Source organism: Pelecanus crispus, chromosome 2 (assembly GCF_030463565.1).
Source record: "Pelecanus crispus isolate bPelCri1 chromosome 2, bPelCri1.pri, whole genome shotgun sequence".
In the NCBI taxonomy this organism is placed as follows: domain Eukaryota; kingdom Metazoa; phylum Chordata; class Aves; order Pelecaniformes; family Pelecanidae; genus Pelecanus; species Pelecanus crispus.
Genome location: NC_134644.1, coordinates 107758034 through 107779758, shown reverse-complemented (window position 1 = coordinate 107779758; position 21725 = coordinate 107758034). Strand labels below are relative to the sequence as shown.

Genomic DNA, 21725 nt, shown 5'->3' with positions numbered 1-21725 from the left:
AGAAGCAAGTTCCTTGGAGATTTTAAAATTAATAACCGACCTAATTAATAAGGGCTGCTAGCAGAGGCAGGCAGTCCGCCGGTTTATTTCGACGAGGGAGCGGTGGAAACTCTCCTCCCAAACCTGACGGTCTGTGGTCTCAAGTTAATGACTTGCAGCACTTTCCAGATCCCAGCGCTCTTTACGAACAACCGGCGCCGTCTGGAAAGTTCCGTGCGGGTCCCCACGGCACGCAGCGGGCACCTCCGAGCCCCCCTGCGCCCGGGGGTGCAGCCGGCGCATCGCGCTCGGGCGGCTGCTGTGGGTGCACTTTCTGCCCCGTGAATGATTTCGGCAGCGGGACCGCTTGCCCGCCCGTGAAACCGGGCAGGTGCACACGCCTGCCAAGCGCCGGGGCCTACCGCCGCCCCAGAATAAAGCCGTTTTCTGTCCCCCACCGCCGGCCCTTCGGGGCGATGGTGCGAGGCGCCGCCCCCGCAGCCCCCCAGCCCCCGTCCCCGGATTGGGGAGGGGGGGGGGTGGGTGTGGGGCAGGGCAGGGCGTCCCCGCACCGCCCCGGCCGCCCGCACACGCGTGGGGCCCGGGGGCGCGCCGGAGCCCCGCGGCCGCCGAGGGGCGGGGCGTCGCCGGGCGGGGCGTGGCCAGGCGGCGGGGTAGGCGTGGCCTAGAGGGGGCGTGGCCTGGCGGCCCAGGCAGGCGCCCGCCTGCCGCTCAGCCGCGGGCGCGCGGCTGTCGGGAGCCGGAGCGCGAGCCCAGCGGAGCGGCCGCTCTCATTGGCGCGCCGGGACAAAGTGGCCGGAGGGGAGCGGGGCGGTAGCGGGGCGCCGCGTGCCGCCTGCCGCGCGCGGGGCGATCGGCTCGCGGGGGCGGCCCGGGGGCGCGCGGCCCGCGGCGGGCGGGCGGGCGGGCGGGCGGGAGGCGGCGGCGGCGGCGCGGGGGGGGGGGAGGAAGGCAGCGGGGCCGGGAAGATGAACCGGAGTTTCAACAAATCTCAGACTCTGCGGTATCTGGAGTGCAGCGCGGTGGAAGTGAAGAGTAAGGTGAGGAGAGCGCGGCGCGGCCTCGACCGGCGGCGGCGGCCGGGTGCGCCCCTGCCCGGCCCGCTCCCGGCGGCTCTCCCGAAAATGAATGAACCCCCCCCCCGCCCCCATCCCTCACCCCCTCCCGCCGCCTCGCCGCCCGATGCTGCCGGAGCCGTGCCGCAGCCCGGAGAGCCGGTGACGGGCTGGCGGCAGCCCGCGGAGAGGCGGGATCCCCGCTCCGGGCGCAGCTCCCGGCCTCGCCCCCGGCGAGCCGCCCCTGCCCGGCGTGAGGCGGCGGCGGCGGCGGCGCGACCCTTCCCCTCCCGCCCCCGGGGCGGTGGCGGGGCCGGGGCGGGCGGGCGCCGGGGGCCCCGCGCCCGCCGCTCCCGCTCGATCTTTTGTTTCGCCGCGGGGACCTCGGCGCAAACTTTGTGGGGCAGCTCGGGAGGCGCCGGTCGCCTCGCCTGCGGGAGGGCTGGGGCTCGGGCCGGGGACGCCGGTGGGCGGGCGGGAGGCCGGCGGCGGTGCCGCCCCCGGGGTGCTCCTGCTCCCCCCCCCCCGCAGCCGCGGCAGCACGCAGCCCGGGTGCTTCGGCCGTCTCCCGGGTGGTGGGGCGGGTGCCCCGGCGCGGTGTGGCAGAGGAGCGGAGGTCTGGGAGGGAGAAGGGCCCGGTCCCCCCCGGCCGGTGCCGGCAGCGCCGAAATGCTGCTGTAGATCCGAGCCGGGGAAGCCAGAGCGAGGCCTGCGGGAAGCTTCCCCCTCCCGTGCCTGTTCTGCCAGGTGCTACCTGGGGCTGCCGGCACCCGCCATAAGCCAGTCAGCTTCTGCACGCTTGTATTGTTGGTGAAGGGGTTGTGATCTGCAGGGCTGTCATGTGCAGAAACAGCTGCCTGCCGGAGCTCGGCTTCTTAAAATGATGAATATCAGTTGGCTGCGTCTATGGTTGGTCTTGCTGAGCTCTCCTCAAGAGGCTCTGGTTGCTCGTGGTTGAACCAGCAAGTCAAAAGCTTGCTTGCCACCTCTGTGTGCAAAAGTAAGTAGCATTTAAGCAAAACTGAGAAATCTCCCTGGAAGCCCGTGTTCTACAGACATATAACAGAAAAGGCGTAGGCAGTGCGTAAGTCGAAAAGAGTACGGAGTAACATTAGCATGTCCTGGAATTGTGCAGAGCCCCGATCACCTGCTGAGATGGTATTGGAGGCAGTGTCTTTGGGACTTCATGCTCAGTGCTCCCCATTTTTGCCCCTTGCTGCTGTTAATATTTTCATTCAGATCAAACAGCCTTGAGCAACGCACAGCGGATGGTCAGATGGCTTCGGTGGGAGAGCTACTTTATGTCCAAGGGACTCTCCAGTCATTTCTAAATGTGGCACCTTCGATGTAGCTTGAGGCCCTTATTTCCTAACCTGCTGTTGCCACTTGAAGGGGCTTAGCTGGCCTGGAAAGTTCCATCCTCCTTCCACTGCTGGAAAGTTTTGGTTCAGTTTGTCCTGCTTCTATGGTGTAACCCATGCACAACAGTCATTGTGGCCCCCAAATGCTCCAGATCCTGTTTTCTAGTTACTGAGTTATACCCCATGTACTGTACGAGCTTCAGACTGAAACCTTGACCACAGATAGGAATTTTTTTTAAGTTCATCCTCTCCCTTCTACTTTAATATTGGCAAAGCTTGAGTTTGTTCTATTAACAATTAAAAAGTAACCTTGTAATGAACATCTCATAGCTTCCTTTACAGCAGCAGGAATCCTGTAAGTGAATCCTACGCAGTTGTATAGACACAGAGTGGTTGTAAGTGTATGAATGCAGATTTCTGGAGAGAAAGAAAGTAAACTTGGGTGGGTGGGGTTTACTGGAGCTCTTCTGTAGCTCAGGGTTGTCACTGCTGATACCCCAGAAGTTACTTCAGAGAACTGTTCTGCATTGGAAGGAAACTGAAAACAGAGGCTAAATTAAAAATATCCTGCTGAGGGCCTACACCCAGTGGTGATCCATTAACGTGCAGCGTGGGTCACTGGAGGCTGTGCTTTTGAATTTCCTGGCGCTGGTGGGGTTGTACTGTTGGCATGACTTGTGCTCAGTAACATGGAGACTGTTTATGTAGCAGGTTGTTGACAAACAGAGGTTGGTACTGACATTGCAAGATGGTTTTCTTTTGTCTGTAAAGCTCGTAGGTTCCCTCTCGCGGAGTTACGCTTCAGTGGTTAGAAGTAGATCCAGTGAAAAGCTCTGGCCAATGGTACCTGGTGAGGTAAAGACCTTATACCTCTTGTTAAAACATGGTGATCTTGTAGGGTCAGTTATGATGCTGTCTGTCTTGTCCCTGTTGATCACTGGGGTGATGCCCTGCTGTGATCATTTAGAAGTATGGATTGGCTTTTTTTTTTTATCAGGTGGACTATCTAAGGCTGGGGAAATAGAAAGATTCAATAATGCTGCATTTGGTAGCCATATGTAGTCAGCCTTTTAAACACTTAGTTGCCTGTGTTTTGTAAGTATGAGGCCTGTCCAGACTTGCCTGAGAACTCGAAAGTTGAGTCTGAGAACTCATGATTTTGCAGCTATCGCCTGAGAGCGCAGGCTGCCAGGTGAGCGGAGGTGGGTGCAGCTCAGCCTCTGCGCCGGGGCATGCTGCTGGCCGGGGATCAAGGGATTCTCGGGTGGCTTTTCAAAGGCTGGGGAAGTGGCGAGCCGTGGGCAGGTGGAATCCCTTTTAGCGGAGGAGCTGGGTGTGAGAGAGCACCGCTTTTACACAACGGTGTGAAATAGCTATTCTCCTTCTCTGAAGATAGAGTTGGATGTGAAGGAGCTCTGGAAAAAAATAGCTGTGGGGAGTTGCTTGGGCGATAGTCTGCAAACGTTGGGTTTTTGATATCCCTGCCTCTGTTATGATAACCAGGTGGTTCCTTCCTTCAGGATAAACCACCATCCAGCTGGTGCATTGCATTAGTCACGATTCGGAAACGGCTCCTGTGAAAACTGACCAAGATTTTCCTGGATTTCCTGAGTTTCTTTCATTTTCTCCAAAAGAAAGTTCTTGAAAGTTGGTTTGTGCCTTTGATTATTGGAAGGGGAGAATTTGTCAGATCCTTAGTACCATACTGAGTAAGACACTTCTCTGGCAATCCCGAAGTATCCTGAAGTTTTAAGATTCCTGATGTGTGTCAGAGAATTATTTTAAAAAAAAAAAAGGGGGGGCGGGGAGAGGGAGCATCTTGGTGGCTGAACTCACTCCAGTTTTTCAACATCCTTCTTGTGCTGAAGGGCCAAAAGCTGCAGGCGGTATTCCTCTTTCCTTGTCCAGTAGATGTGTGCGCTTTGTGGATGATGGGATTTTAGCTGGTCTAAACCAGCCTGTACATTCCCTGGACCTAGCCTGACCCGTCACCCCTGCTGGGAGCATGGCCCAGAAGCATGCTTCAGCTCCCAACGCTCGTGTCCGTGGATATTTTAATGCCTTGTGACTACCCGGTGGGAACATTTGCAGGGATATGTTCTTTGGCTACGTGTCTTTGCAGAAGGATGAGCTTTGTGGTGCTGTGTAATACCTTTTGGCGTGCATCAGGTCGGTTTGTCTCTGGGTGACTGTAAGGTGCTGCAGAAGCCTCTCGGATCGCTGTGTTGCAGCAAAATACTGAAGGGGAAAACAGAGCATCAGCCATCTGCACGCACCTCTCTTTTCAGATGTGGCAGTGATAGGAATTGCTATGGTCTTCTGCTTTAAGAAGTCCTCTTCCTTCAGGCTCTGTGCTTCCTCCCTTCCTCTGTCTCCTCCCCTGAGAGCTGGCCTTATAATCAAAACACTTCAAAGCTTATTGCTAGATAGGAAAGCGGAAGGATAAAGAGAAACCTGCTTAGATATTGGCACATGTCGTAGGAAAATATTAATTGAATTGTAATTACACCTTATCCCTCTTCTCCTGTCTTTCACGACAGAATACATTAGAAGCTCAGTTCTTATCTAGGTGTTGTCTGTGCAGGTCAGGATTAATGTTTCAGCCTTTTTAGACAGGATCTGAAAACACGTTATCTTGCTGGCTTAAAACAACTGTGTATTCTCATGTGTCTAGTACTCACTGTCTCCTTTCCCCAGCCGGGTGACAAGTGAAGTATCTGTCCCCTCTGAAGAAATTGCCTCTGATCTCTGAAAAAAGTTTCCAGATGACCCTTTCTCTCCCTTCTCCCTTTTACCAAGAGCTCCAGCGCATGCAATGTGTGGGGCTTTTTTTTGTTTGTTTTGTTAAGAATCCTGCCTGTGGCCATGAGATCCCAAACCTATTTTTCATTTTCTCTCCTTAGCTTTACAGAGAGGTCGCAGGCCTCTTTCCCCATGAGTGTAAGTCTATGGAAGAGCAAATACTTTTAAAATAGGAATTCCTACATTAATGGTGAGATTTCTGTAGCTGCATATAGCCAATGTTCTCTTGTCCTGCTCTGAGTGAAAAGGTTTGGGTTTTTTTTTTTTTTCCCCCTTGAATTGTATATACAGCTTTTCAAATAGGAGGGTAGCTATCAGCCCAAGTGTGTATTTGTTTTCCAGTCACTTGGATATTCTGGAATAGTAGAGGTATAAGATTGCCTCAGGACATTAAATGGTAGCCCTTTGAATTGTTTGTGAAAGTGTGCTTTTTTGCACTTTGAAACTGACAGTTTTATGGTTTCTGCTTAAAAGCAGCAGCAAAGTGTTTCTCTGCTACTACTGTATTATTTCCTGCAAGCTGTACATACAAGTAAGAATTCATTTTCATGTTTTCAAAAGTGGGTCAATGCACTCACGGTTCCCTGAAAAATAGTCCTTTGGAAAAAAACCCTTTTTGTTGGTGAACAATAGGAACTTCTGGTGATGGCTGAGGATTATAAAAACGCAGCTACCTGACTCAAGTGCTAACTGTGACATTTCTGCCTTATTAATAGTGTCATGTTTTCTTGCATTACAAACTGATTTACAAATTAACAATAATGTGACTAACATCCTACTACTATAAACAAACCCATTAAGATAAATATATCCAGTTAACTGTAACCATATTTTTTTCCTCTTCTTCCATCCTGTTTTGACTTTGTTCCAGTAAATGTTGGTGTTCAGATGGATGCTGCAAATGGATTTTTAATAAATTTTCACAATGTATGCAGAGTATAGATGTGATACTGTTCCGGACCTTGAAGACAGAGAGCATGTTTGGGATCAGCTATGCTCTGTGCTCTTATGAAATGGCTAGCAGATAAAATTATGTGTTTTGCCTTTGGGCAAGTGTAGAAGTCAGTGCTTCAGCAAGCCTGCCCAACTGCTAGATTAATGTAATATCCAAACAGCTTGCAGGTGGTTTGTCCTGTTCATGTGTCCTCTCCTCTTCTTAGGAAGAGTGTATCTGTGCTTGTTACATTAAGACAGCTGTTTTAAACCTTTCACATCCTTTTTTTTTTTTTTTTCTTTTTCCCCTCTAAAAGTTGCAGACACCTTAGCAGTATTGCATGTCCATGTGACTGTTTAGTTATTACAGTATATGTACACACATTGTGTATTTGAAAGGTATAAAGTGTAGCATCAAGCAGTGTTATAACTGTAGCAATAGTGGTAAGAGCAAACTTGCTTTTACCAGTCCCCTGTAAAGAGATTTTAAAGGTCTGGTTCTTCTCTGTCTGGTGTTAACTAAGTGAGAGAGGTCTACAAATTGTGTTTTCCAGCCTTTTGTGCTTTGATTTCACTCTAACCCTGAAGCCTTACAGGCCTTCTGAAGTTTTAAGAAATGTTTTCCATGTGTAGCACACTTCAGAATGGATCAAAAAGCATCACTCTTTCTAAACCTACAGGATGTTAAAACAGACTTTAAGTCTGCTTTAAGTTTTTAAGCAGTACTTTAGATTCTTCCAAGTTAAGGTCATACTTGTCATACCTAGAATAAAACTAAAATAAGTGCAGTGAAAAGCCCTGTAACCAGCTGATTTAACTTCTGGTTTTGAGCTTCAAAACATACTTGATTATATGCAAACCAAATGTGGCACGGACTCAGAAAACCGCAATGCTTCCCCCTCTCAAATGAAGATAGTATGCCACAGCATTAGCAACTTGAGATGGTCTGGATTGTTGCAAAATGTGTCAAGAGAAAGAGACTGTAAATGTTAATCTTTTAAGAAATCTTGCCTCTGTTCCTTCCCCCCCCCACCACCAGTTTGCTGAGTTTCTGACAGCAGGTATTGTATTTATTCTGATGTGCTAAATAGCATCAGTTAAACTCCTGGTTCCTCTGTTATTAGAAATCTTTGTTTTTCACGGTAGGATGACTTTCCGAAGTGGTCATACCTAGTAAACTTAGGTCTGTCTCTAAATGGTTAGGTGACTTATGAGAAAGTGACCACAGCTAAACAAGTTACCCTGCAGCAGCTGAGCCACAACAGTTGGTCCCATGTCAGCTTGCTGCCCTTCACAGATGAGAGGCCAAACTTCTCAGCTGAAAAGGTATTGCAGAGACAAGTCATTTTGCGATGGTTCTGTTCAGGTGACAGCTGCGGTAAGCACCAGCACAGTGGAAACCATCTTCTCTGACCTATGCTCTGGCACTGTGTGAGCAGTAGTGCCTGCAGGAGATACAGGGAAGGCTGGGACACGTGCTTTAAGCTACCTGGCTTCACAGAGCATGGGATGGAGGAGGATGTGCTCTGGTACTAGGGTTATAATCTCGAGTCCTGTGTAACCAAAAAAAAAAAAGTGTCAAAATCTAGTTGCTGAAAGATGGTAGTTCCTATGACAATGTTCCCAAAGTTAGTAGTATGTTACAGGCTTGGGTGCTAGCTGTGCTAACCGGATGGTTATCAGTATCCCTATGATGCATTGACCAGAAGGCTAGGGCTGCTACCTTGTGTTTCGGCACCTCCCATACTCTCCTGTGCTTGATCCTGCCTCCAGGTTCTCACCTTTGCTTTTGGAATCATTTTTAGCCTCGTGACTTGGAAATTTCTGATCTGCTTAAAACTTCAGCCAGCCAGTCTTGTCTTATGTGAGCAGTCTTCTGAATTTTAGTCTCGCTGCACTGAAACAGCCCTAAAGGACACTGAACAATGGACCTTTAATTTGCCGAGGTGCTCTTTAAAGTTGAAAAGTTGTTTACAGCCAAGTCAGAAAGGAATGTCTCCCGTGTGAGGTTAAAATACCTGTGGAGGCTCTGTCTGGCAGGCTGCAGGACTAGCCACCTCCAAGCAGTTCTTCAGGGGTGCAATTAATAGTGCTTTCCTCAGTAGTCCCTTATCATTCCCTTTGTAAGAGACTTTGCGCACACTTAATCTGAGCTTTTAGTAACCAAGAAACGCTCTTCCAAGGACTGATTGCTTGCCCCTAATTACCTTTACAATGCAAGCCAGGAGTTAAAGATGAAATGTACCTTTGGAGACATTCCCTCCCTCTAAGTGAAGGCGAAATCTCCCAGCACAGAGGTAGTCCCATTCCCATTGGAAATTCCTGAAGTTAATTGAGGCAGAAATGTCTGGGGCAGGGTGTGGTGCACCAGCCCCAGGGCCACCTGGCCTGGGGCCATCCCTCCTGCTTCCACCCTGCACAGCTGTTCCCAGCTGTCCCAGGCAGGTCTGGCTAGGGGCTTGAGTGTGTGTGTATGTGTGTGTGTGCATCAAATTACTTCTCTGCAGCTGTTGTTGGCCCTGAGCTCATGGGGGAAACCTCTGGCGGAAACTGAAAGGGTCTTAAATAAGTTTGCAAGCAGCCAGAGTCCTTGCTGGTTACAGGTGTCTTGTAACCATGCAGATATCTCTCTGAGTAAATGTTCAGAAAATGGTTTGCTCTTGCTAGAGACCTGTACTAGCGCAGGGCTGCCTTTCTGCAGGAAGGGTTTGTCTGCTGTTGGCAGTGTTGACCAGACCTCCTGATTCAGTGGTCCTTTGTCTCTCTGGGTGGCAAGGTGCCAAATGTTCTTTCGCCCTTGTGCTGATGGTGACATGCCATGGATGTATGCATCCTGTGCTGTATTTGTGCTGAAGTTGTGTGGTGCTCAGTGTCCTTTTGAAAATAGAGGATGGGGTTAGCCTACATCCTTTGCAAACAGACTTTGGTTTGCTCCCAGAGGTGCAGGGGATTGGAAGAAAAAAGGAAAAGATTTGCTTTTGGAAAGGTAGACCAACCGCTTAAGGTAAAGATTTATTTTAAAGGCTTTGCTGCAAATGATTGCTTCTTGAAGGAGAGCAGCACCGTGGGTTTAAATATCAAGAGTTGAGGCAGTGAGGAAGGCTGGCACTGTGTACTGCTTGGAGGCAGCGGTCAGTAGACCGAGAGAGATGGTAGGGAGAAAGCAGCTACGCAGGTAACCTGATAGGAGAGGAGCCACTGGAGCAGGGGTGGTAAAGAAAGGGATAATGAGTTCGGAAGAACAGGCTGGGAAAATAGCTTTTGTGGCTAGCTATTTTCACAAACTACCCAACTAAGAAGTAGTTGGGTGGTAGTGAGGCAACATAGTGTTTAGGAAAGCTAGGGAAAAGTGCAGAGCAGCAGTCAAGGCAATGTCCAGCTGTGCAGATGAGTAGCTGAATGGTGTCCAGGGATTTAAGGTATTGTATTGGGCAGAAAAGATCTGGGTAATTAACATATAGATATCTACAGCTGCCTGGATGAAGGGTGGTACTGGAGTTACAGATGCTGGGGAAGGCATTGTCATGGTCTTGTGCCTAATAATCATGAAAGAAGGTAGGTGAAGCAGGGAAAAGGGTAAGTTTAACTAAGTTGCCCTTGAGCTGGCAGCTGAGCATCTGTGAAGAGATTGGTAAGAGCTTGCATGGGAGGTGCATCTCATGAACAGAAGTTGATCTGAGAATGATGGGGACAGAGAAAGAAGCTGAATTTGTCTTCTGAGCAGATGCAGAAGAGAGAAAAGTATTGTCATGGACTGAGCCTCCCAGACTGCTGGAGAAGGTTGGAGGGGTTGCAAAGGCCGTTCTTCAAATGAAAAGCAGAGACATGAGGCATTGTGTCCAAGAAGCATGAAAAAAGGGACGCTCTGGGTTTCTTTGGGGGAATAAACTATTCTAAGAATTGTAGATATTGAGCATGGCTGTATTTTTATGGGGGAGTGAAAGGAGATAATACAAGGGAGAAGGGTAGGAATATAGCATGATGACAATCAGGAAAAAAGTTTGAGGGAGAAGGTAGTGAAATTGTGTCTGTGATGGGGTTCCTATGAAGGGCAAATAGAAGATAGGCTGTCTTGTGACTGTCTCTTGGAAGAAATAGCAAGAGGTGAGCAGGGGACTCAGCAGAACACAAAATCCTGCACTTCTCACCAACTTCATCACTGGGATGGAGCAGAGCTGCTTTGGGGCAGGCGGTTGAAGGGGAGAAGAGAGAACTTGTTGCAGAGAACATCTGCTTGGTTGGTGGCATCTTGCCGCTAGCGACAATCGCTGTGAGACTGGGAGCAGGGCAAGAGTGTGCAGGGTGAGCTGGGTAAGATGTGGCTGGCGGAGAAAGAGGGAACAAAGAAACACAGACATGAACGTGACAGCAGAACTCTGAAGTCCCGGATGAAGTCAGCCAGCACAAAACCATTTACATTCAGCCTTCCCTCCTCATCTGTCTTGGCCTCTGCTCCTTCTTACTGACAAAGAGCGCTGATCAGGTCTTCCCCATTTTAAAAATCTCACAGATAAGCAGAAATTGTAGTCTATGCAAGGATGAAAGTGTTTGTTTTTCTTTCTGTTCCTGATACTTACTTCATGGGAGAAGTAGGTGGCTAATGTAATTCATGTTTATTGCTAAACGTTGCTCTTTGATGCTTGCTTATTACAATAGCCTGAACTCAAAGCCAGCAATAAACTAGAGGGATGGCACCTCATAAACACAGGGCTTCGTTTTTGACCTTGTAAACTTTTTGAAACTTTAAAGAAAAAAAAGTCGGTCTCTTGCTTGCAAATAACTTTCATTTCACAAAATAGCAGCCCTCCAACTAAACAAACCTCAAAATCCTGTTCCTTCCTCTCCTCTGACCTCTGGTCCCCCCCCAGCCAGAAAAAAAAAGCACAGTTGATTGCTCTTGGTCAGCCTGTGTAAGTTTTGGTCAGCTAGCTGTGACTTTCTTCTTCTTTAACACAACTTTTATCAGAACACTTTGTTTCTTCTTTTTTTTCTAATTTTTCTTGGCATCTGTTTTTGCTCAGGGTTCCTGCTTGATGTATAGCATTTTGTTGGGTGCTTTTTGTTATCTAGCTGCAGAGAGCAAGTATAGTGGCTGGCTGATACTTTGGAGGATCTTGGGACATAGCTTATTCTTTGTGAAGCAAAATGTACAGTTCTTTCTAGGTTTTTTTTTCAGTCACAATTAGCTCTATCAGACTAAATTCTTTTTAGTTCCCTTGGACCCTCCCGTCCTCTGAATTCTGCAATAATAGATGCAGTATTTGCATTAGATAAATAAGTTAGAATAATTTACTTCATTATGGAAAACTAATCTGCTTGTTAAAACTGTTAGTTTATCAAACAGTGTAATACAGTATTGTTCTGGCAGAGACTCTGCTGGCAGACACCAGTCCTTGTGTCTCTTTCTGTGGAGGGATATACTAAAGATGAACTTTGTTTGTAGCTTAGGAAAGCAGATAGTCATCTTGGCTATCTGTCCAAAGCCTTCAGAATTTGTAGTTTCTGGAAGATACGTGGTGGATGTTATCTTGAAATCCTGGCTGAATACAATGCAGAGCACCCAGCTTCCAAGCCGTGCGGTACTGCAAAACCTTTTATTACTGTGATACTCTCTATCAGCCTCATTAGGGATGATGAATGAACGGTCACTGCTGAAGCATTTTTTTTCCCCTCTTCTGAAAAGACCTGTTGACAATGGTTGCTGCCTGTGTATATGCATGGGGTGAATTAATCAGCTAAACTACTACTACAATAATACTAACCTTTAAACAACAAAGCATCATCTGCATTATCTGCTTAAACCTCTTTTGAAGAGACTCTTCCCTCCTCCTACTCCGCAGGATCACCTTCTAGCTCCCTTGCCTTAAAGGGCTGCATCATGCAAAAAGCAGAAGTGAAATCGCTTGCATTTGTTTATCATCGTCCCATTCCTAGGTGAAGGAAACTGTCTCTTGGGCTTTCCTGAGGCTGAACGTGTGAACGACTTCATTTGACTATACAGCGTGCGCATCAGACCTCAGCGCCCCAAGTCTGCGATTGCATCCCTGTGGGTAGACTGTTACCCACGTGTCGCTCCACTGATACGGTCACGTCTGCCGTGCCTGCCGGGGTTAGGCGGGGATGCCTGGCCCTTTCACCAGCCCTCCTCCTCTCATGTGGCAGCTTAAGCTGAACTTTGGGTCATACCAACAAGTAAATAACCACCCTTGCTTCTCTCGTCCTTTCCCATGTCGCTTTCCCGCTGAGTGCAATGCCCCAGCGTGGGAGCTGGCCTGTGCCTCGGCGCGTGTGTTGCGCAGAACGTGACCGATGGGGTCGCCCGGCAGGCTGTGCGGGGACGGTGTCTGGGTGGTTGTGTAGGACGGGTGTTGTACCGGTTGGGGTGAGACTGCACAGCATCCGCTTCCTTGCAAGCACCGTGCATGCTAATGGTCCTGAACGAGTTGTCTGTCCAGTAAACAAGTGGTTACTGGGATTGGCATCCAGATACCCTGGCCTGGTGCTTTTTCAGCTGAAGGAATCCTTTGTTCCTGTTCAGGTGTGCGGAGCAGGAGATGCAGCCCTAAACAAAGCCTACAAAGATCTGGTTCCTGCTCCTGTACTTTACCGTGTAGATGTTAAACTTGTCACTTGAAGGTGGTTTCTTCTTGTTTGAATCTAGGAAACAGAAACCTTTAAGATACTTTTCAAATAAAAAGACTTAGGCTTTCTTTCAGTTTGAAATATGTCAACAGAAGTAAGTTGCCACTTGGATTTTTCTGGAGAGGAGCAGGGGGTGGAGGACAAATGAGGACTGTTTTTCCTCCATTGGAACCAGCTGTGGTTTGTTCGTCTTTTGTGCATTTGGATGGGCACTCTGAATTGAAATGCTAACTGGAACTAGCAGTTAATATTACAAACAAGCAGCACAATTTGACTAAACAAGCTTCCAGATGATCACAACTAGGCTTTGATGCTGAAGAGTGGGATTTTCATGACTGCGGAAGTAATTTGAGAACATGCTTGCACCCAAAGCCAGTAGGGTTGGGTTTTTTTTTTTTTGCTTGAAGATGATTATGGTGATGATTCATACTTTTGTTAGTCTCAGCAAAAGAGTGGCTTGCATGTCTAAGTTGATTTAACATCTGAGAACTTCTAAGCAAGTCATTCTCCATTTTGAGGAAGAATTTATCTATAGATATTCTTGGGATGGTTTTTGGTGTGTGTGTGTGTGTGTGTCCCTTTGTTTGCTTGGTTAGTTGGGGTTTTTTTTGTCTTTGGTTTCTTGCCCTGCTATTGACTGACTTTGCAAATGGGAACTTCCATGCGTTCCCAGTCACAGCTTTCCTTGTTCTTGGATTTGTAGATGTGGTTCCATGCTTTCAGGAGTGAGTTAGTGTGATTTAGAGGTTCAGTTGATGAACAGTAGTTTACTAGTACTATACAATCTGAGTTATGAAATTAAGTGTACAAGAAAGATTATTTAAACTACTTAGTTTAGATGCCTGTTTTTTCACTCTTAATTTCCTGGATTAGAGAGAATCTATTTTTTTTCCTCTGGTTCTTAATAGCATATTTGGTTTCTAATATCAGAAATAAGGTCCATTGAAATATTTTCCTCAGTCACTTTGTGACTTATTTAAAATAACTTCATGGATTTATAGCACTTTCAATTGTCTTGTGCTAAATCACACCCTGTGACAGAAAAATTAAACCCATGAAAGCTAACTTAGAATAAGAACTTTCCTCCTCCTGCGTGGATACCAGGAAATTCAGGGGCATGTAAAGTGAGTGTATTTCCTCATAACAAGCTGTGCGCTCGCATACCACACTTCTTTAAAGGTCTTGTGGTTGGGATCCCAGTGGTATTGATGGGAAACGTGCAAAGAATTTTTATAAGGTTGTTTGAATAGCTGAGTAACTTCTTTTGAAAGCAGTAGAGTGAACACTTCTGCGTTGGAGAAGAATGGTTCTGTGGATGCCTGAGATGATGCTAATGAATGATGGAGCTTCAAAGTTAAATCCTACAAATGCAATTATCCTCTAGAGGATTTAATGTAAACTTAATAGTTAAAAAATACACTTTCTTTTAAGGTGGCACACTTGAGCATATCTATTGTCAAGCAGGGTGGTTGGTAGCCATGGTTGTATTCTAATGTGAGGACCTGAAAGGTCATTTGTAGACTTGAAAGCACCAATATGTGATTATATTCATCACAGAAAGAGAGGGGTGACATATACCATGTTCAAATGCCAAGCTAGAGCATTGGGCTGTGGTGATGTTTCACAGCAGGCACTCTGTTTGTTTTCTCTTGCAGTTTGGGGCAGAGTTCAGAAGGTTCTCCCTGGATCGCTACAAGCCAGGAAAGTTTGAAGACTTCTACAAACTAATTCTTCACATTCATCACATAGCCAACCTGGAAGTGATGATTGGATATGCTGATGTGCATGGAGACCTTCTCCCTATTAATAATGATGACAACTTCTTCAAGGCTGTTTCAAGTGCTCATCCACTGCTCAGGGTTTTTATACAAAGACAAGGTAAGGTGCAGTTTCATTTTGGTGCCTCGAAATGTGCTGGGGCAAGGTGAAGAGTGAATTTGTGGCCCCCATTTAAAGGCTGAAATGATGTAAGAGGGACCTAGGAGGCCCCTTGCTCCTCCTCTCAGGCACTTCGTGACAACTTGCACGAATGGCATGACTTCAGGGCAGGAAGAGGGACTGCATTGCTGCCTGTAAGGTGTTTGAAGGATAACATGCTGAGAATCACAATGAGCCCCTTCTTTTCTGAGGAGAGCATACCTTGTGCTGCTCGTAGTGTCATCACTTGAGCGTGCCAACTGCACCGCTCCACTTATTTGAGGGAGCTGTGAGGAGGGAGGGGATCCTAGTGTTGTACTACTACTTCACATTTAGAAATCTTATCTATCCATCTTGATAGTCAGTGTCATACCCAAATGATTCATGCCTGGATAGTGTGTGAATGCTCACAGCTATGTAGTTATAAAAAAACGTTCTGTCACGAATGAGGTCTTGTCAACATAGTCAAACCTGGCAGACAGACAAATGATGATTCTCCCCTCTGTCCTTACACTAGAGTGTTGAATCTTCCCATTTTGAATCATCAAGTAAACCTTGGGCAGAATTGCCAAAATGTTAAGATGGCATCAGGTTTAAGTGGCTATGTGTTGTTCTTGTCAAGCTTTTATCGTAAATATCTGAAACCTTCTCCTTAAAGACCATGTTTGGCAGTCGCTTCAGATGAGGATTGGTTTTTAGAACAAGGTGTCTTCCCCACAGAGCTCCTTAAATCCCAGGGGTACCTAACACTGTGTTAACACTACCTCCACAGTTTTTTCAGTCATGTAGTGATTATAGCACAGGGCTTTTGGAATTAAAATCTTGTCGGTAGCAGAGTCTTGATCTGAGAGTTGATCTGACACTTTGAGCAGTCATGTAGCTTTTTTGGCCTGGACTCTGCTGTGTGGGCGTTTGTACTGGTAAGGATTTAGCAGGAGGCTCCAGCCTGTTCATTGGTATGAGCTGGTATAGTGTGTGGTTCGATTTGGTGTCATCAGATACATCCAGGGTTGTGTGGCCCTCCCCATTCAGAGCATGTTGTCTGCCACCTTCTTTTAGATGGAAATAAATGCTCAAGGAGGCAATGAAGAAGAGGGTCTGGAGCAATTTGTTTTGTTTGTGTGTCTGTCAGATGAGTGGAAATGTCTGTGGGAGAGGACTTGGGTTGCTAGCTCTCCCTTCTTGTGCAGAAAATGCAAAGGTGGATGACAAGGCCTATTAAGTCTCCTTCCTGCAATGCCTGTTAGGGCTTGCGAATGTTCATGGTGGGTCAGGTCATGAGAAATCGCTTGCATGACTTTGTCATGCCTGCATGAGTTCAAGTTTATTCATGTCTCTGGATCAATCCTGTTCAAAATGCAGCTGTCCTTGCCCTACTTGGGCAGGCTGCTGAAGCCACCGCGTATCCCTAACTCTGTGTTGGGAGGGGGTTGCCACTGAAATGCTGATCGCAGAAGTAGGCAAATGAGAGAAAACTGTTGACTACATCTGGAAAAAATGCTCCCTCCTCTTCCTCAGAAGTATGCTAGTTGTGGAGGTCTATAACTTGTAACCTTAATGGAAAAGTGCAGTATTTTCTTTTTAAAAAGCTTTTCTTTTACCTGTTGCTCAGTGGAAAGAATCATGCTGACAAGTTAAGGAAGCTCATACAAGAGGGAGGACAGGCCCATGCCTCCTCACGTGTGGCAAAGCCTGAAAGCTCTCCCAGCACACATTCTCCTGCGCTCCCTCTATAAAGCTGAAGGGAACAGTAAATTCTGGCCCATCCCTTTGATTAATGGCACCTTTAATAAGGGACTCCTGGGGGTTAACATTTGAGGTTCATACTTGTGGATGCTCCCAAACAACCGTGTCTGTTGCTTTTCTGAGAAGAAGCCTTTAGAAATTGTTCCCTTCAACATTAGTAGGCGTTACTGAAATCTTGTTTGTTCTTCCTTTGCTCCATCATACCCTGTCTGTTTTCCCTCTCTTCAGACTGGGGTGACAGAGCAATGCTGATCCTTCTGTGGAGACCTGCACTAGAGGGCAAGGTGACTAGCACCGAGAAATCATTGTGCCATCCAGGGGAGTGTGATGTGCCTGCAGTGCTTCAGCTCACACCCTAAACTCTGACTTCAGAGGGAGGAAACTAAGCTGACAGGGATGCTAGTAAAATACAATACCAGTCCTCTTCTGTGACTTTGAAGGAGACTGCAGAGCATGGGCTCTCCAGCCTGCTGGGTCAGGGATCACTGCCCTTCAGTGGGAGAAGTCCTGGGAGGTGGCTGCCAAAGGTTGTTCTCACAGTGTTGCAGAGTAGGGAGCGTTTGAGAGAACTAGGCAGAAGTATGCAGGCATGGAAGGACTGAATAGTTGAAGTTCAGGTCTTTTTCTAGCAGAGCAAACTGTTTATCAACTGCATGATTAGTCATCTTCTCTGTTTTCCCAGTTTATAGCTGGGCTATCCCTTCTCTTTGTCAAGTGAGTTATACAATCATGTTAAAAGAGCTTAACTATTTGTTCCCAGAGTGGCAAAATAGGTAACTTAGTCTTTGCACATTAATCAAGCAACAATTTGCAAGTTTGATTTTTTTTTTTTTGTTTGTTTGCCTAGTTTTTTTTTATCTGAGCTTAGTCTTGCACCTTTTCAATTCAAAAGCTTTTCCCTGGTCTCCAGAGGCAAGCCATGTGCATGCTGCTTGGACTCTTACATACCAGGTTGGTGTCCAGGTATGGGATGGCTGTTTTATTCCACTTCCTCCTTTTTGTTCAAGTCTCCTGAGCCCCAGATTTTTCAGGATCCCAGTAGCTGTTCCCTTCCCAGGCAAGGGATGTCAGTGCTTATTAGCCAGCCTTTTTACAAAGGACCTGAGTTGCCATTCCCAGTGTGCTTGCAACAACTGCTGTTAATACTTTTTGGGGTCTTGAAGGTCCCAGGACGTTTGCAAGTTATGTTTGAATAAACTCAGCTATGAGTTTTTATAGCTCGTAGTGATCCATCTGCTGAAAGTATGTGGTGCTCTTCTTTTTTTTTTTTTTTCCCTCCAATACCAAATTACAGTGCAGACAAAAATCCTAATTAGAGAACCAGGCTAAAAAAAGAAAAGGCAGCTTTCCTTTGACTTGCTTTCCCAGGCTGCAAGCATGGGTCATGTCCTGTGTTGTAAACTGATGTGGCTCTTCTGACTTCACTAGCACAGCAGTGATTTATATCAGCTGATGCTTGGAGCCCAAGAATTTATTCACTTGGCTGTAACTGATATCAGACATATCCAGAACTCTCTATGGAAGGTGCCTGCTGCTGGGGAAGGGACGGATGTCCCAAAGACCTTAGAACAATGCAAGGAATTGTGGATGTGTTTGACTTGCTCCATAATAACTGAACCCTTGTACTCTAGCCAAGACCTGCATGAAGGAAGAGCTTATCTGATGATGCAGTTGGTCATCACTTTTTCAAGACTTCGTTTGTTCTGTGTCTGATTTAAACTACAGCGCTTGAGACAGTCTTTTGAATACTGCAAAAATATTTAAGTGTAAGCTATGAATTCAAGCAGAAACAAAGAATAGAAAAACTGAAAGTATTACATACTGTGAATGCATTACATTTTTCCTTGTACGATTACATGGAATAATGTTGTTATCAAATCTTCCTTTAATGTTTATCTCCCAGAGGCAGAGCATGTTGTTAAAACCAGGCTGTATTGGAGGGTCTTAAATGGAATGGAATAAATAGCAGAATTATAGTGACTTCTTCATTGTAAACCTGCCTGAAACAACTTGAACTTTGCAAGTGGGGCCTAACGATGTAAGTGGAGGTTTACCAAGTAACAGAGATTTCAAGATTTCTCCTCTTTTCCTTGGGCTGCCTACTGTAGTGTGTTTAACCTAGGAAGTTCAGAAGCTCAGGAAAGTGTTGCAAAATGAACATGCTGATCACCCTGTCAGTACTCTGTGCAGCACTTTTTTTCCAAGGAGAAGAGGTAGATCCAGGACCAAGATGCTGCAGTATGGCAAGCATAGTGAATGGAGTGATATTCAGCTCTAATTCTAACTGAGCACACCACCGTAAATCTAGACTAATGATTCTGGGAGAAGTGACGGAGGCTGCTGATGACCAGACCTTCACTTCCTACCACTTGCTAGGGTTTATAGAGTAATGGGCAGTAACATAAAATCTGCTGTAGCTCAAGTAGCAAAGGAGGTGAGGGAGGTGGTGAGCAGCCTGTCAGGCCTCATCTTGATCCCAGACTGAGGTCAAATGAACAGTTCTTCTGGGAAGCCTTTTTGTTTTGTCCCCATCACAGCTGGAGGTGTGTCCTCATGGTGGTTTGAGGTTTTGGACCTCTGCTTGCTTTGCCTGAGTTTCAGCAAGTGGCTTTGTTCCTATAAATCCGTAGTGTTGATGAAAATATATCCCTCAGCAGAACAATTCTCAAGGAAAACTTGAAGGAATTGGGGTTTGGAGCAATAACAAACTTAAGTATTCAGTCAAGACATCTGGAGTGTCAGTAGGGACTGTGAGTGTGCATGTGACTGTTGTGTGAGTACAGCTGCTGTTCCTGTGAACCAGAAAGTGTACTACTATTGCTCTTAAGCAACTTCCATAAAAATAACAGTAAATTAATGAATGTGGCGGCACTTGTCAATCCTAAAGCAGATTCTAGATCAAATTCACAATCTTCCCATCAATAAAGTTAACTTTAAAGCTTTCTAAAGGTTTAAATGGTTTCATGGTAAGTGTCCTACAGGTAGGAGACAGGTGATATGCTGGAGTGTCAGATGCTGGATCTGTATTTCAGGGCCTTACATAATAATTCAGCAAATGCCACAAATGAACTGCACTGTTAACTGAGGTGGCCTGAAGCTGGAGAAGGCTGATGTCTTCTGATACCTGTATTGTCTTGCATTTTGCGGTCTGGAAAACTCACAGCGTGTAAAAAGCCATTAAGTACCATCTTCAGGAACTTGCTGTAAGTGTCTCTTCTTTTGTAGTTATATTTTAATAGTCCATTACTGTTACAGTAAACCAGTACTGAACACCAGTCGTTGCTTTTCTCCTTGAGTGGTTAGAGCTGCTGTCTGCCATCAGTTCTCACTTAAAGCTTGATCCAAGACCATCAGGGAAAAATGTGCGTTTACCTGGTTGGGTTTTCGATTTGGCTTGTTTTCATTTACATTAATTTAAAGATTGGAAGATGCTGTTTTTCTTCAGCTGCGTGCAGTGACTAATGTATTTAAAATGCTGTGCCATGCAACATCTTTCTGTATGTTCAGAAGCAGTTCGTAACTCTGCAATTTGTTATTTACCTGGCAAAGTTCTGTTCTGCTTGAAATCCTGACATCTGTGCTTAGCTTTCTTGCATTATAAAATCATAGCAATCACACTGAGTTTTAAAATAAAAATGTGCTAATGGGAATCATGCCCAGGTCTGACTGAAAAACCGATGGTGGGTTGTTTTATTGTCTTTCATACTCTAAGCAGATAATCCCCAGGAATGGTGGTTGGCTGTCTAACCACATGTGTTAAAAACTGGCTTTGAGGCAGCAACTAAAATGAAACCTATTTCCAATTACTCAAAAACTTTAACTCTCTGCTCAGCCTTCTAGAGCGGGTACAGTTGGAAAAGTTTGAGCTGAAGTCTTTCACATCTTCCTTTTGGTTCTTCAGTAACCTTCCTGTTTATTTTGCAGCACAGGCATTGACTTGTATTTCTGAAGAACAACAATGTGATTTTACTGCTCTTGTTAAAGGCATCTGATATATTAAATAATAAAGCAGGTTGCAGCACATATTGAGGGAAAATATCGAACTGCTTCTGGTCTTGTTTTTGGCTGAGCTGCGTAGATTTTCACAATGGTCTTATATGAGTCTGAGGGAATAAGATAAAGTTAAGGATGCAGAGAAGGTGACTTGAGGTCTTCAGTTTATCTGCTTTGGGGCAGGGGGAGAAGAAACTCTTCTGGCACTTGGTGTAGCTCATTGGCACACTGGAGGATGCAGCTCTGCTGGTGGTCAGACTGTCCCGGGGCTGCTACCCTGTCTCCTCTGCCCTGGCGCTGGCGTGACCCAGGGGCTGAGCTCTCCGAGATGGCTCTTCAGCAGAAAACTACTTGTTTGAGTGAGGAGCTAGCATGGGATGAGCAGGACCACAGCAGATTTAAAGCGACTTAATACTGCCATGAAGCCTCTGCTTCCTGGGAGGAAGAACTTGCCTGCTTGTAGCCTTTGGAAATGTCCAATGCCACTGTGTTTGGAAAGAAGGCAAAGCATCTTCTCTTAGCTTTGACAAGATATGGGGATGGTGGTATATTTTATGCTAGTGTAATAGGAATTGCTGCTAGGCTTAAATTAAATCCTTTCATGATTTTCCTCAGAAACGTCTCTGGTTTTGAGCTGGAGGGGTCTTTGAATGCTTGTCAAGCCAAGTAATCTTTGTCCCACTCAAGTCCTTTGATATCTGAAGATAAGTAAAATGCAGCTGTTTGTTCCAGTGAAGTCTGGCAACAAATGACTGTAACTTCTCCACTCCACCTTTCATGTGCAAATGATGAGACTGGGTAATCATTATCTTTCAACTACTTTAATAACCATCTTTAAAAACATAATGTTTTTATCTGGTTTGTCAGACATAAACACAAAACAGCCTTGGATTTTGTTGCTGGCACAGTTCGTGATACCTGGTGGCTGAGCAGAGCCAGCACGAGGCTGCTTCTCTCTTTCTCCTTGAAAACTCCATTTTTAGAGTATGAAATATTTCATTTTCATCATTGGTTACTTTAATTGCAGCCAGAACACCTGGTAAACAAGAATCTTCAGTGAAAGGAGGGGAAAGCATGTGGAAATAGCATAGCCTCCAGATAGGCTTTGTAGCGTTCGTTGATAACTGGTAGTGGGAACATTTGGAGAAATATGTGCTGTATAGATGCTGCAGTGTACAGTAAGCATGGAACAGAAGCCTGGCAAAAACGCTGCTGCTGTTCTGGCATTGGCAGCAAACATTTGTTGCACTTGTGTTAAAGCTACATAGGATTTGGT

At 46.3% G+C, this 21725-nt stretch overlaps 1 protein-coding gene across 1 annotated transcript in view; it reads left to right on the top strand.

Annotated features, from left to right (window-relative positions):
• Window positions 1-968: 968 nt before the first annotated feature.
• The window catches only part of PARD6G (par-6 family cell polarity regulator gamma), a 66228-nt gene continuing 45471 nt past the window's right edge, over window positions 969-21725 (top strand). The window contains exons 1-2 of the mRNA XM_075706034.1: window positions 969-1040; window positions 14449-14671. Of these exons, the coding sequence (XP_075562149.1) occupies window positions 969-1040; window positions 14449-14671 (295 nt within the window). The remainder of the gene's footprint in view (window positions 1041-14448; window positions 14672-21725) is intronic.